Source organism: Anopheles arabiensis, chromosome 3 (genome assembly GCF_016920715.1).
Source record: "Anopheles arabiensis isolate DONGOLA chromosome 3, AaraD3, whole genome shotgun sequence".
In the NCBI taxonomy this organism is placed as follows: domain Eukaryota; kingdom Metazoa; phylum Arthropoda; class Insecta; order Diptera; family Culicidae; genus Anopheles; species Anopheles arabiensis.
In genome coordinates this window covers 36,776,830-36,791,004 of record NC_053518.1, presented here as the reverse complement: position 1 = coordinate 36,791,004, position 14,175 = coordinate 36,776,830, and the positions used below count along the sequence as shown (strand labels likewise).

The following is a 14,175-nucleotide window of genomic DNA, read 5'->3' as shown; positions in this document are numbered from 1 at the left end:
AATTAAATCATGAAAGTACATTGTTTTATTTCATCCAGTTCATGCATGATCTAATAAATGGCAAACGGTGCTCTATGATTCGAAAACAAAAGAGAATCAATCGATGTTTGAAGGTACAAAAGGACACATAGGCGCACTTTCCTTTAATGATTGGTCGTACCGATGTACCGAAGTGGCCAGATCGATGCCTTACCTGTACGTTATCCTCGGTGATGGTGATCTCACCACTGTACGCGTACTCGATGAGCTGCTTCAGCGACGAAGGGTCAATATCGTGCAGCGTGACCACGTCGCAGTTCCGCTCGAGCATGTCGTCTGTAGAAAATTCAATATTCCATTAGTACAGCACACTACTACCACGTTCGTCGACACGTCGACGGTGGACGGATTTGTCTGCGGATTGTTAATTGAATTCGCCACCCCATGGCAGAGGGATAATATTCCCATCGTAGCAGTGTGTTTTGCAACGTCACCTACACTTACCCGTCCCCACCGACACTTACCATTGAACATGGCGTAGAAGTATGGCGAAACTGAAGCAAGTATGACTTTGTGTGCATTGATCGTTTCACCCCCAACTTCCAGCGTAACATCGCACAGCTGCAAACAGGGAGAATAGAGAGAAGGGCTATGAAAAGTGGTGCAACAAGCAAAAAAACGCAACCAGCGTTTGGTGCAGAGTTTCGGGGGTTGATGCGGAACTCGGTTGTTGCTGTCTAGGGGCTAACGAACGAACGAACGGAACACTACGCAGACTACGCACCAATTGTACTAAATGGAAAATCCTGTTGAGTCTGAGCCGACTGAGCCCTACTCTACCATTGGTTTTACGTTTCAACTGACCCGTTCGTGCCAAAACGCTCAAGCGGGAGGACACAGAATCGTGCCAAAAAACTCAAGTGCAGCGTGTTGAGCCCCGGACTGAGCCGCAAATTTGATTGTCATAATTTGACTGTTGAACCTGTTTGACTGGTGGGAATGGCAATGTCGACACCCCCCGGTCGAGTGGCGCGGTGTCGGCCAACAGCAGCCGGATGTACGTTGGCAAAACGTTACCTGTGCATTCTGCCGCATGCGATTGATGGCGGAGAAGGAAGCTATGCAGTGGCCGGGGTTCTGGTGGTGGGCCTGCGGCAGTATGTCGTCGTTCGACATGTTCGGTGGGCTGAGATCGCTGGGGGTTTGCGTGGAGTTGCATGTTACAGTGGTGACATCCTCGCCGCCGTTTACCGTTTCACCGTTGGCAGTCGGAGACCTGGAATAGATTTACGTTTTCGCTATTAGCTGCCGGCTTGTAGGGGAGTGTTCGCGGGGATTAGCGATTCAATGGGGGAAATGGGGTGATTTGAATGTTGCAGCGATTCACACGAATAAACTTTGTAGCATCCAACAAGGGATAGCGTGGGTCGTTAATTAACATTTATCTGTAGTTTAAATCGAACAGCGATTTAACCAATTGATTGGAGCTGTTCAGGCAACAGTTTTTGGGGGAAAAATTTCTCAACAACATGGAATAAGCATTCGTTGACACGACTGTTGGCTTACGGATTATTGATCCATACTTTTACCATGCTAGTTGCTTAATAAAAACGATCCTAAGGCGCAATGGTCGTCTGAAGATTGAGGCTACTGTACGAACGATGCTTGGTGTTTTGATAGCATAGAATCGTTTTAAAATTCAATAATATGTTTGAAGTAAAGCTCTTAAAACAGTGTAAATAAACTTTTATACACATTTATTCAAATATTTTACTTATTAGAAAATAATCTGGCTGTTATAGTTCTTATGGGTCCTCGTCAATTGACCTCTGATATGCAATTATTGGGATTTTATCAGCCAAAATACTGCATTATTGTTAGCGTTTTGTGCGTGAAGTCATTTTTGAAGCACTTGTTGTTGAAAAGTGCGTTGAGAACGAACGACAAGTATTTGTTCTTATATTTTTGATATATACTGTCTTGTTAGGTATTTCATTCGAGCATTATCTTTCATGCGTAGTCTATAATTGCAATAGATCTTGACGTTGAGTTGCTGAGTATTTTTTGTAGTTGATTCGTATGCCAACGTTCACATTTGGAGTTCATTTGATCAACACGAATCTAGTCGAAATCAGAATTAAATAAGCCTTCCAAGGAAAAAAACAACCCTCGATCTGTACCGCTGATTTGAGGCTGTTTAACGAAAAATCGTTCCGATGTCGTAATTTGTGGCTGATTACGAGATAGACGGAACTTTACAGACCTATGACGCTTCTTAACAATCACTTGGTACTCTTTGGAACCTTGCGGCTGGTTAGCCTGATGTGTATGGTTCATGATGGAACTTGAAGGCTTGTTTATAAAGCGTACCGTACTTGGTGGAACTTTATAGCTTTTTAATGCATGACATGGTGACTCTTGTCAGAGTGTCAAAGACTTACACCGTCAATCATCTCATTGCTGCTGCAAAAGTTCTTCTTCTTCTTTTGGTTCAACAACCGCTGTCGGTCAAGGCCTGCCTGTACCCACTAGTGAAGTGAGCTTGGCTTTCAGTGACTTATTGTTACCATAGCAGGATAGTCAGTCCTACGTATGGCGACACGGTCTATTTGGGGCTTGAACCCATAACGGGCATGTTTTTACGTCGTACGAGTTGACGACTGTACTACGAGACCGGCTGCACAAGTTAGATTTTTTAATTCAAGAAGGAATATTAAATTAAGTGATTGTGATTTTACAGTAAATTGTGTGAAATTTTGTATAATTCATGAATACATGGAATGGATTTAAAAATATACACATGTGCTTAAATGAAACAAATCTTGTTGTTAATTTCATTGATGATGCATTGCTTGAAAATAAATCGCAAAGAAAAATAATCCCCGGCACCCTGGCATAAGGAAGCTGCTTAGGCGCTATTTAGAAGGACCACCTGGAACTTTGATGCTGTTTATCTGATGCAAAAGGCGAATTCAAGCAGCGGGCTTTAGCTTTGGGAACATGCTTTCTCGTTCTTTCAAGCCGACCATCAAACAACACAGATTTGGTTTCTAACTGTCACAGATTGCTTGAATTAGTTCGTTCATTGAAATTATTAGTTGTCGTTCGTTCTTCGCAACTCACAGCATGATTTTTATGTGACTGAACTGAACTTTCAACTGCTTCTACTATATTTTTAGATTATTCCTTTTTCTATAGCGAATAGCCCAAAGAACTATGAATTTTGCATGAAATTACATTGTCTCAAGCCATAAAAAAGCGACGAAACGTCGTAAAACGCAATCCCACGCCATTATTTCCATAACCCACAGACACGGATGCGATCACCACCATGCATTCCCCGCACGTAAGTAGACGATGAGCTGGTAAAAAGCAACGAATCTACATTCATTTGCACTTCATTGAATTGCTTCCAAGTGTTTTAATTTCACTTCCACTTCCTACTGTCTCTCTTTCTAATTGTATTTTTACGTACTCCCGGTACTATGGCCTCACCAGTACGTGCCTTCTATCATCTATCGTTAAAAACAGACTAAATAAGGCGAAAAAAAGAACCCATCGGATTGCTATTCTTATCAAGCGAGCGAACGACACAGCATTTCTCACTCGCTTTATCTTAATCTGTCTGTCAGGAGATTTTCCCTTATCTGAGCAAGTCTCAAAGTTTGCTTCACTTCCATTAGTGGTTGTTCCACTTTGGAGCTGTGCTTGGAAGCACTTCCGTTGCGTGGTTCGAGTTTCTCCGCAGGTGGAGGGGAGGGCTTGTGTTACAAACAGCAGGATGCCCACTTTACGTTGTTGGCAGGGTGAAATGCGACAGTTGTAAAATTTATCCCACCCTGCGGTATGCACAACGTCCCGCTCCGGGAGCTTTTGTTGAGCAGCGTTGCAAACCCGAAAGCCCAACCACTCGAAAGAACATCTGTCCGTTTCGGAATCGATGGCACATTTCCGGTAGGATGAGTATTTCAACACGGTGATGGAGGAGCTGCTGGAAACAGTGGTTGTGGAAGTGGAGGGACATAAATTGAAAAAAAAGAAGAAGATGGAGTTGCTCTAACACTTCGAAGGAAAGCAGTGGAACATCACGGCATGAGTTTTACAGCATGTTTTTCTGCCGCGGGTGGTAAATGTAGTATTTTTTGTTTGCTCTTTTACCACCCCCAGCCCCCCCCATCCAAAAACACACACCAGATGGATTCGTACGAAAGTATCGAATCTGCTGGTCATGGTCACAGTAAGGGGGCTGAAGGGAGCAGTTGCTGGCGCCAAAAAAATAAAGCTCCAGAAGGATATACCCAAGCGATAGAATGCTGCTGACGTGGAGATTTCTTTTCCAACTTTTGCAACGGGGTGAGGCAAAGATGGAAAAAGCATTTCAATGAAATTATGGTATAATATGATTTGAGGACGGTATTGGATAAGGGGTCCTGTTTTTTTTGCTGACTAAACATATCTTAAATACGAATGTTTCATTGTGATTGCTTTGTGCTTGATGTGCTTTTCCGAAATGATCGAGTTTTGGGACAGTTTGAACAGCTTTGTTCATTTATGTTGAAATCTAGCCCATTTTGTATAGTGCTGAACGACGAAGAACATACGAAAGTACCTCGTCCGAACACTATCAACATTAATTATACCAAGCTAGAAGAAGATATTTATAGTCAAGCCTCAACATCATAGGAAACTTTAGCAAAACCATTTAATTTACATGATGATAAGTCCCACCTCTTACCCCAGCACAGGTTTGAGAAGGACGAAAGTATCTTTACGATAATATTACTCTAAGGTAGTTTTTGAATAAAATAAAAATTTACGTGCAAGTGGTGGCATCGGACATCATTCGAAAGAATCTACTAAGTCATACACACACCCAAGACGACCGACGTAGTTTCATCTAGAAAAAACGGGTCAGCTCCATCGAACACGTCAGGACATAACTGCGACATGCGTATGGTCAGTTCCACTAGTGCCAACACTGGTTCCAGGGCACTACCTTCCGAAGCAGTAGAACCTAATGTATTGGAAATTATTAGGACATACTGCAACATGCATATGGCTAGTTCCGCTGGTACCAACGATGGCACCAGGACACTATCTGCGGCCTGTAAAATCACTGTAAAATCTATACGAAATGGAATGAATAAATTCCATGCAAGTTGTTGTAGCAGTACAAAGCACTACATTAAAGCGTTCCTTTATCACAAAAACGGCAGGTGAGGGCTGGATTGCTTCAAAGCATTAGAAATATATAATTTCAAAGTCCATAATCTCCTTAAAAGATAGACAACAGTAGAGAACACATTTAGTGCTCTTTTCGTTCGAGTTAGTTGCCTTCTCAAGTAAGCGTTTAATGCTCAATTGTTGTAGATTCGTTGGATGACTCTCGCTACGTGCTATAGTGGTCAATACTTCCAATTAGATTTCATAATTAGTTTCCAATTGTCCACGGAAAACCCACAAAAGAAAAAAAAACTTGTATCTAGGGTGGAATTTTTCGAGAACAATTGGACACTTCATATGAAAAAGGACAGCTTTTTCAAAATGTTAAATAAACACCGTTGGATCCTTTGTTGGATTTCAATTCTCCAAATTCTGCAGAATAATTCTGCAAATTTTACAAAACTGCTCAACCACCAATAATTCCAATTAATCATCTGAACATTTAAAACTGATAATTAAGATGAGTAATTGCTTCGTCATCACCTAAGAAATCGATTAGTTTGGATAAAAAGAACAAATTGAAATACAATAAAGTTACAAAATTTTATTCTTAACAGCTTGAACTCATTTATTTCAAAAACCTTTGAGAAATTCCTCGTTGAAAATTGGTCTCCTATAGTTCTGCTAACGGGCCACTTCAAAAGCAAGAACTAACAAAATCATAATTATGGTGCAAGTAAGCTCCAGTACCAGTAATTGCCATTAAAAACTTTTCCTCAATTTGCGGCTCGTTACCGGCTAAATACAGAGCAGTGTCCCGGGAAGTGAACGTCGTCGCTATTAGTATAACAAGGAACGCCCTCCGAAGGTGTGTTGAAGGACCTTTTCAAATTGAAACCAAGTACTGTTTCCAGTTTTAAATTGGATAGTTATAAAATGAGCCGTTCAACGATCGGGCATCATTTGAGTATCATCTTCGAGGAGAAATAGATCAGTGCCACTGTTTAACCGAAAGTAATGAAGCTGAACAAACTGAACCCACGGTGGGATGCGTACGATCGACGGGATTCGTTCTGGTTGCAGTTGCTTTGTTTGAAATATTTAGGCCTATGGCCACCGGAAGATACGGATCAGGCAACGCGGAACCGGTACATCGCGTACGGTTGGGCTTTGCGGATCGTGTTTCTACATCTATACGCTCTAACGCAAGCCCTATACTTCAAGGATGTGAAGGATATTAATGTGAGTCTGTAGTTAGCTATTAGTGTTCCACCTGTCCATAATCTGTCTTTTATTGGGTAGGACATCGCAAATGCACTGTTCGTGCTTATGACTCAAGTGACGTTGATCTACAAGCTGGAAAAGTTTAACTACAACATCGCACGGATTCAGGCTTGTCTGCGCAAGCTTAACTGCACACTGTATCACCCGAAACAGCGCGAAGAATTCAGGTAAGCCTGCTGGGAAATATGACTAAAAAGAGTGCTAACAAATGACTCTCCTCCAAATGTAGCCCCGTTTTACGATCGATGAGTGGAGTGTTTTGGCTGATGATCTTTCTCATGTTTGTGGCCATCTTCACCATCATCATGTGGGTTATGTCGCCAGCCTTCGACAATGAACGTCGTCTGCCCGTGCCGGCCTGGTTCCCGGTGGACTATCACCGTTCGGACATCGTGTACGGTGTACTGTTCCTGTATCAAACCATTGGAATCGTCATGAGCGCAACGTACAACTTCTCGACCGATACCATGTTTTCCGGCTTGATGCTACACTTAAATGGACAAATTGTGCGGCTTGGTAGTATGGTTAAAAAGGTGAGTTACGGCGACTACTTGCCTCCAGTAAGGACAGGGAGTTTGTTTCCGTTATGCTATCATTTTATCAGCTTGGACATGACGTCCCTCCCGAACGCCAATTGGTCGCAACGGATGCGGAATGGAAAGAGATGCGAAAGCGCATCGCCCATCACTCCAAAGTGTACGGTACGATGTACGCTAAAGTAACGGAGTGTGTGCTGTTTCACAAGGACATCTTAAGGTACGAATTGGGCCAATTAATTGTGCCATTTAAAAAGCTTGACCCAACTTTTCACAGCTTCGGCGATGAAGTGCAGGACATTTTCCAAGGATCTATCTTCGCGCAAGTATGCGCATCTGTAATTATCATTTGTATGACACTGCTGCAAGCTACCGGGGACGATGTTACGATGGCCGATCTGCTGGGCTGTGGGTTCTATTTGCTAGTAATGACATCGCAAGTGTTTATTTTCTGTTACGTAGGGAATGAAATCTCCTATACGGTAGGTTGGACACGTAGAGGAATTAAATGTTTGGGAAGAATATCAATACCAAATAGTATGATGTTTCGTTACAGACGGATAAATTTACAGAGTTTGTTGGGTTTTCCAACTACTTCAAGTTCGATAAGCGTACCAGCCAAGCAATGATATTTTTTCTGCAAATGTGAGATAGCGGTGTATTTGTGCTGTCAGTACATTAAATACGTTCTCTATTTCAGGACTCTTAAAGATGTTCACATCAAGGTGGGAAGTGTCTTGAAGGTTACGCTAAATCTTCACACATTTTTGCAGGTATGTAATTATGCTGTGGTATTTAGCTTGAAATAAGCTACAAACTTTGAAAGTAATTTCAATCTGTTTTGTAGATTATGAAGCTATCGTACTCCTATCTGGCCGTACTTCAGAGCATGGAATCAGAGTAATGGTGTTAATATCCTTAATGTTGAAATTATATTTTGTTAGATTTATTGCATAAAGTAATATTTAATTTTATACATCAAACGTAAGCCCGCTAGTTTTCAATTAGCCTTTTCCAAAATTTATCAAATTGATTTCGAATTGATTGCAGAGTTTTAGGAATTTAATCTGATAGGATATCTTGTTTATCCAATAGAGGTGTGGAAGCGTTCCCAAGCCATTCGTTTGATAGTTTATAGCACCGTCGATCAGTTGATCGCTGTGATCGCTAGGCGCACCTGATTTTATCTTTATCTCGCACCTGTTATGGCAAGGGCGCTTTTCACACGTTTCACACAATATAATGCACATGTATAATGCATTCTTACTTTAGCATTTTTGTTACATATAATACCAAAATTATGCATTTTTATTCTCACGCAACGATTAGAGGATGACTTCACAAAGGTCCATCTAGTGGTAGGAGGTATACAATTATACCTCTCAAAATCTCACAGCAAAATAAGAAACAAAAGGATACCAAGCATGTCCTTTTTTTTACTCGACAATTTCATTTGATTTATGTAATAAAGCACTGCACGTCGACTTCCTAAATTTATTTATGAATTCATCTTGAAGCAGAATAAACGTTCATTAGAATAATTATACAAAGTCGGAACGCTTTTTTGTTAATAAATAAAATAAATCACCACGTTTTCATGCAATGTAATGTGAAATATAAAAATTCTATAAATTTCATGTTTACTTCTACCTGATCTCTAAATGGACCTTAAGGTATCAAACAACTGGCAAAGCTTTACGAAGTAGTGCAATAAAAGGGCTGTAAGAATAAGCCGATTTAGAAAAAGAAAACACTAATGATTTAGAATTCATCCATGGGAAAGAACATAATGAAAGTAATAAGTGATTTTATTATTTTATTTATGATTTTTTTTTAGTACAGTGGTACAATTCTAGTGTTAGTCATAAAATGTGATTTTTTTTAGTTATCTTTTACATTCTGTTAAGGTACTTATAACATATGAAGGAGTAAAGCCGGAGAAAATAGACTTAAGAATGTTGGAAAATCTCAAATGACCTTACATCAAGGCCTGCATAAATACGCATCTCAAGGAACAGCCTGATTAAAGGATTGAAATATTCAGCGTCCGTTGTCTATCGCGAGGATCTCAAGATGTTTTGCAAAAAAGGAGCAAAAATAATGCTTCTCTTTGAAGTAACATTGTGCTTCAAGTGCTCCGTAGTTGCTGTCCGCTAGCAGCTACTCGAACACTTGACGGCGTCTAGACGTCTTGTACTTGTCTCAGATACATCTTAAAAAAACGAAAAAAAACAACGTTCGATGGCACTTACGTGTTGGATTTGACGGGCAGGAACATTTTCTTGTTGCAAGCGACCAGCTTAGACAGATGCTTGATGAGAAAGATCTTCACCTTCAAGGTGCATATTCGGCGCGGTGCCGGTGCAACCGCCGTCGAGGTGGAAGGTGTCGGCGAGCACCTGCCTGCCGGTGGTCGTTGCGATGTCGAGCACGATCCGTCCGCTTCCGGCGGCGTGTCCTGCGATGGAAGTGCTGTATTGGTGGAGCTACCGACGTCACGCTGCGGTTGCGGTTGCTGTGTAGTGCTAGACTCGCCTACTGCTACTGCTGCGGCGATGCTCTGGTGGTTGCTGTCGTTGACGACGGTGGTGGTAATGATCTGCTGCGTAGCGGTGGCGGCGGTACTGATCGAAGCAAGCGAGGCTAGCTGTGCGATGGCAAGCTTAGGCTGTTGGCAAGGCGTTGGCCGCTCGGGAGCCACTTGAAGCCGGCCGCGGTGCTCTTCTAACTCTACGCTCACTGTGTCCGGTTCGTCCGTCAAGGCAGCAGCTCTCGAGCATCGGACTAGCTTGGTGCAGCTGGGCAGGGAAGCCGTCGGTGGACCCGTCGCGGAAGCCGCCGAGGCGCAGGATCGATCCACTTTTACGGGCGTAACGGCGCACGAGTGCCGCTCGGAAACAAACCGTCCTTCTCACTGTCCTCGCGCTTCTATCTAGCAAACGCGGTCTTTCGACACTTCACGCACCACTGACGTCAACGGGATGGGAAAACACGATTGCTGTTGGCGCTCTCCAACTCTGAACTACCGATGAAGTTTGCATGCATTAGACGAGCGCGGCTTACGAATGATAATGCCTTTCCTTGCCTGACCCTGGCTGAGCGCTACCACGTTGACCGATTCTATTTTGGAAATTGGGAAAGAAATAAACAAAACAGATAATAAAAATGAATCGCTCTGAGCCGGTATGAGGAGTTCGAGCGGCGAAAGAAATGTGTGCGAGCTGGGATGTTGGTGGTGTGAGATTGGAACGGGACGGAATTGTAGAATGATAGACTGTGTGATTGCACGAGACGTTTAGTACACATGTGAGTCTCGAGCGACTCGTCCCAATAGCGAACCTTTCCAAGTGCGAACGATGACGGTATGGGAATGGGCGATAAAGATGATAAATTATGCAGACTCATTGAGGCCTTCGGAGGATACACGAAAGCCGAACGTGCCTGGGATGGTATCGTCAGTAGACAAAAGGATTGAGCCGAGAGAGGGTAACTCTATCTCCTTCTCACTCTGGTGTGTAAGTTAGTTTTGTATGTGTTGTCGGAATTCGTTGAACCGATTAAATATTATAATATGAAATACGGCTGATCCTATCGCACACGGACAGAGTTTTGTGAGATTAATGTCTGTTATTGGATAAGTCCAAGCATTTATTTTACTTTTTATTTATAACACGATAGCTAAAAAATAGGTCTTATTGCTGATAAATCCAGTTTCCATGTTTTTATTACATAGAAACAGTTTAAGGATATGATATGCGAGACAACTTATGTAAATTAGTTTAAAGATCAAACAGTATATACAATAAAAACAATTCGATGTCCTCAATCAAGATCTTCCAAGATTCTTTTATTCGGGAGCAAATATTTTTTAATTTATAATTTTAATGTAAAAAAAAGTTTCATATCCATTGAATAGACATGTCACGTTTTTGTATCGAAATAGGATAAAAATCAACGAACTAAATTTTGAACAATAAATACGTCTAAGTAACAGTGTTCACGCAGAACAGAGCGGGACATAGGGTTTAGCTTTACGCTCGTCGATCAGTCGATAAACGTGGATGGATCGATAGCAAGGATGACGAAGATCGCCAGGCTGCTATAAAGCTGCTATAATTGCGTATGGTATAGTGGTGGGAGCTCGGAATCCGAACTACCCGATTCCGATTCCGTCCTCAGAAGCGTTTCCGATTCCAATTCCACAATTCGTAATCAGCTTCGGCTTCGCACCACACTATCCGCAATCGATTCCAAAAAAAAAAAAAAATGAGAGAGCCGTAACCAATTCCGATCAAAAGTTCAACTTTTCCGATCACTAGTTAGGTAGATAAAAATTTACAATATAACAAGTCAAGAGAGAAAGTTAAATACTCCACCACGAACGACCATTAGCCCGAATAACATAAATTGAAACACGTTGCTGAAACAAATACCGAAGAAATCGGTTATTTTCTTCAAACAAAATTTAGCACAGCCTTGAAAATGTAGACTCCCTCTTAAATTGTTCCGCGTATAACTAACGTATAGTATAAAAAGTAAGTTTAAAAATGCCTTTATGAGATCAACAAGGAAGATTTAATAAGTTATGTTTAAGTTTAATAAGTTTAAACCTATAAGTTCTGGCAGATGAGTCCGGCTGATTTGACTAATAAGTCAGATAATGCGACCTGACCAAAGATCAGGTGATCTTGGATAATGGTTTGGACAACATTTTCATTTGTCTTAAATTTTAAACATTATACCATCATTTTAGTTTTATCTTAAACCTATTCAAACCCATTTTTTAAATCAATCGATAGTGTCTATACATTGAGTGTAGCGCTCGTTTTTAACATAACAGATAAGCAATACAGTTAAATAAGCGACAGAATATTGTAAAAAAATATTAATATCTCCCAAGGCTATGATAAGCAAATGTTCCAACATTCCCTACCTTTGCGCAAATCTTGTACGACATTAAATGCATAAGGTCGCAGTACGATACACTCTGTGGCTTCGCAAAAAAACGCATTTGTGCTGACCTACCTCGCCCAAAGTTACGACTCTGAATGCGTGAGCATTTTGCAAAAAAAGCCAATATCAGTAAGCATCGGTCAAACGTAATCGGTTAGTTGCGGAAACTACCAGACAGACAAACTCCAGTACCCATCCAACCCCACACCCGCCAGAGAGCGCAAACAAAATGACACCCACAAATGGGATTACGGTGGTAAATTCCGCCAACGTTCCGGGGTGTTGCACTTTCCGGGTTCCATTCATACCCGCCAGCCCGCCTACTGACACAATGGCCTACATTCGGAAGTTGCTGGTGGAGCTGACCACGTATCGCACGTACGGGAAGAGGGATGAGCGAAGCTGCCACCTACTACTATCGTCTTGCATTGATTCATGTTCACACATCCATTTTCAAAGTTGACGACCAGGAAGGGTGTTGGTTTTGGGGGGTGTTTTTCCCTTCCATGCGTCTCGGGCTGCTTCGTTGCACAATGGTTGATTGCAAATACACGTCAGCTCATCCCAGCCCCGGATGTGGGTGAGAAAGTTGCACCACAAACAGAATAGAACGCGCGGACACACACAGACACCGCCACAAAAACGGGGTTCGTCATTAGTGGAGCCAGATTCAATCGGGTACGGTGCACTTGTTGCCACACCTTAAAATACCTGTTGCATTGTTAGTGGGGGATGAGCACGGCTAAAAGTAGGGAATTCAATTAGGTCACAAACGGTGTGCATGTGTATAGGACTAACAGATACATAATATATTGGCACCACTTGCTTCCAAAACCAACATGGACATAATTTACACATCACAAAATGTTGAAATTCAATTTCTAAAAACTCCCCTTCCCCACTCTAAACCGATTCACTTTCGCCATCTTCACCATTCGGCGTGCTGCACGGATCCTGGCTTACCGGCTCCTCGTCTCCGTCGTCGTCTCCGTCCAGCGCCGGATGCGCTCCCAGATCCTCCAAACTGTCAATGTACACGCACCGATCGCAGCAGCACGTGAAGTGGTTCTCATCACCGAGGTTAATGTTTTCCTTCAGAAACAGAAACACCGCCCGCGGGATGATCGTCTCCTTGATGTGGTACCCGTACTGGAAGTCACACTCCATGATTGCCTCGTTAAAGTCCGCATCGTAGTCGGCGTTGGTCATGCTTTCGGGGTTGAAAAAATCGAAGAACGAATTGCCGGGTGTCTCCACCAGATTGTGCCCATCCTTCCAGTCGATGGTGCACCCTTCGCAGCTGTAGATTTCGAACCCGTTAAACTTGGCCGGTGCGTCCGGGTTCGGGGCGCAGCGCAAAAAGTACTTCTTGCTCAGCACCTCGTTCACGAAGTACTCGTTGGGGGCGAAGGAAAAGAGCAGCTCGAACCCGGGCACCGGTTCGCTCACCAGCACGACCCGAATGTCCTGCAGCTGCTTCAGCACCGGCTCATCCCGCTCCTGGATCATGTGCTCGAGGAAGCTGGACTTCAGCACGGTCAGCCAAAACTCGGGCACACCGGTCGGCTGGTCGGCCGCATCGTTCGGGGCAGGGTTCGATTCCGTCAGCTCCGGCACGTCCAGCCCGTTGACGATGCGGGCAATCTTGTCGTGACACTCGGCAAACTCCGCCTGATACTGGACCTCCATCTCGTGCGCCTTCAGGTGGAACTTTACCTCCCGCTCGACGAGGTCCAGCTGAATCTTGCGCAGCGCGTACAGCTTCGCTTGAATGTTCGGCGGCACCGGCATGGACGCGGTCGATTGTGCCAGCTCAATCTCCTTGATGCGCTTCTCGATGACGGATATTTGGTGAAGTAGGAATTGTTCCGTTTTCTCCAGCGATGGCGCTTCCTCGTTCGTGGGCGATGGTACGGAGGGGGAAATCATCACTGCTTCGTTTGTTTCATTGTCGGCCATTTTTTTGTTGGTGCTTTTTTTTGTTGGGTGCTTTTGCGGACACTTGGCCAGGTGTTTTACTTGTACGGAACGACCAACTGCACTGGTTAGATTCGTCGTAATAATTTTGCATCGCGGAGCAGCTGCAAGGTTGCTGGGATGGAATTATGTGCAGAGCATAATAGGGCGTTCCCATGGATACACAGTGTGCGTAGTGCATACGTAGAGCCGAAGAAATGATGGCTGTCGATAAAATGCTTCAATTGAATCCATTCAACGTACATTTTCTCTAAAAATCCTCTTAAATATGTTAAACATTTCT

The 14,175-nt window shown here is 43.0% G+C and overlaps 2 protein-coding genes across 7 annotated transcripts in view; both read right to left on the bottom strand.

Annotated features, from left to right (window-relative positions):
- Nucleotides 1-14,175, bottom strand: part of LOC120901275 (kelch-like protein 17) — a 56,917-nt gene that overhangs the window by 13,174 nt on the left and 29,568 nt on the right. For 3 of the 6 annotated variants that reach the window (XM_040308993.1, XM_040308995.1, XM_040308997.1), the window contains exons 2-5: nt 9,215-10,082; nt 1,057-1,255; nt 504-600; nt 194-315 (exon numbers count right to left, since the gene is read on the bottom strand). In XM_040308993.1, coding sequence (XP_040164927.1) covers nt 194-315; nt 504-600; nt 1,057-1,255; nt 9,215-9,240 — 444 coding nt within the window. In that variant the 5' untranslated portion in view covers nt 9,241-10,082. Of the gene's footprint in view, nt 1-193; nt 316-503; nt 601-1,056; nt 1,256-3,454; nt 3,501-9,214; nt 10,083-10,301; nt 10,391-14,175 lie in introns of those variants that run through there. The other 3 variants (XM_040308996.1, XM_040308999.1, XM_040308998.1) reach the window with 3 other exon arrangements.
- Nucleotides 12,696-14,002, bottom strand: LOC120901277 (nucleosome assembly protein 1-like 1). Its single transcript, XM_040309003.1, has one exon. The coding sequence runs from the start codon at nt 13,872-13,874 to the stop codon at nt 12,819-12,821; it is 1,056 nt and encodes a 351-aa protein (XP_040164937.1). The 5' UTR covers nt 13,875-14,002; the 3' UTR covers nt 12,696-12,818.

Coding starts and splice junctions, on each gene's coding strand:
- LOC120901277 (XM_040309003.1), bottom strand. CDS start 13,874: ATGGCCGACAATGAAACAAACGAAGCAGTGATGATTTCCCCCTCCGTA.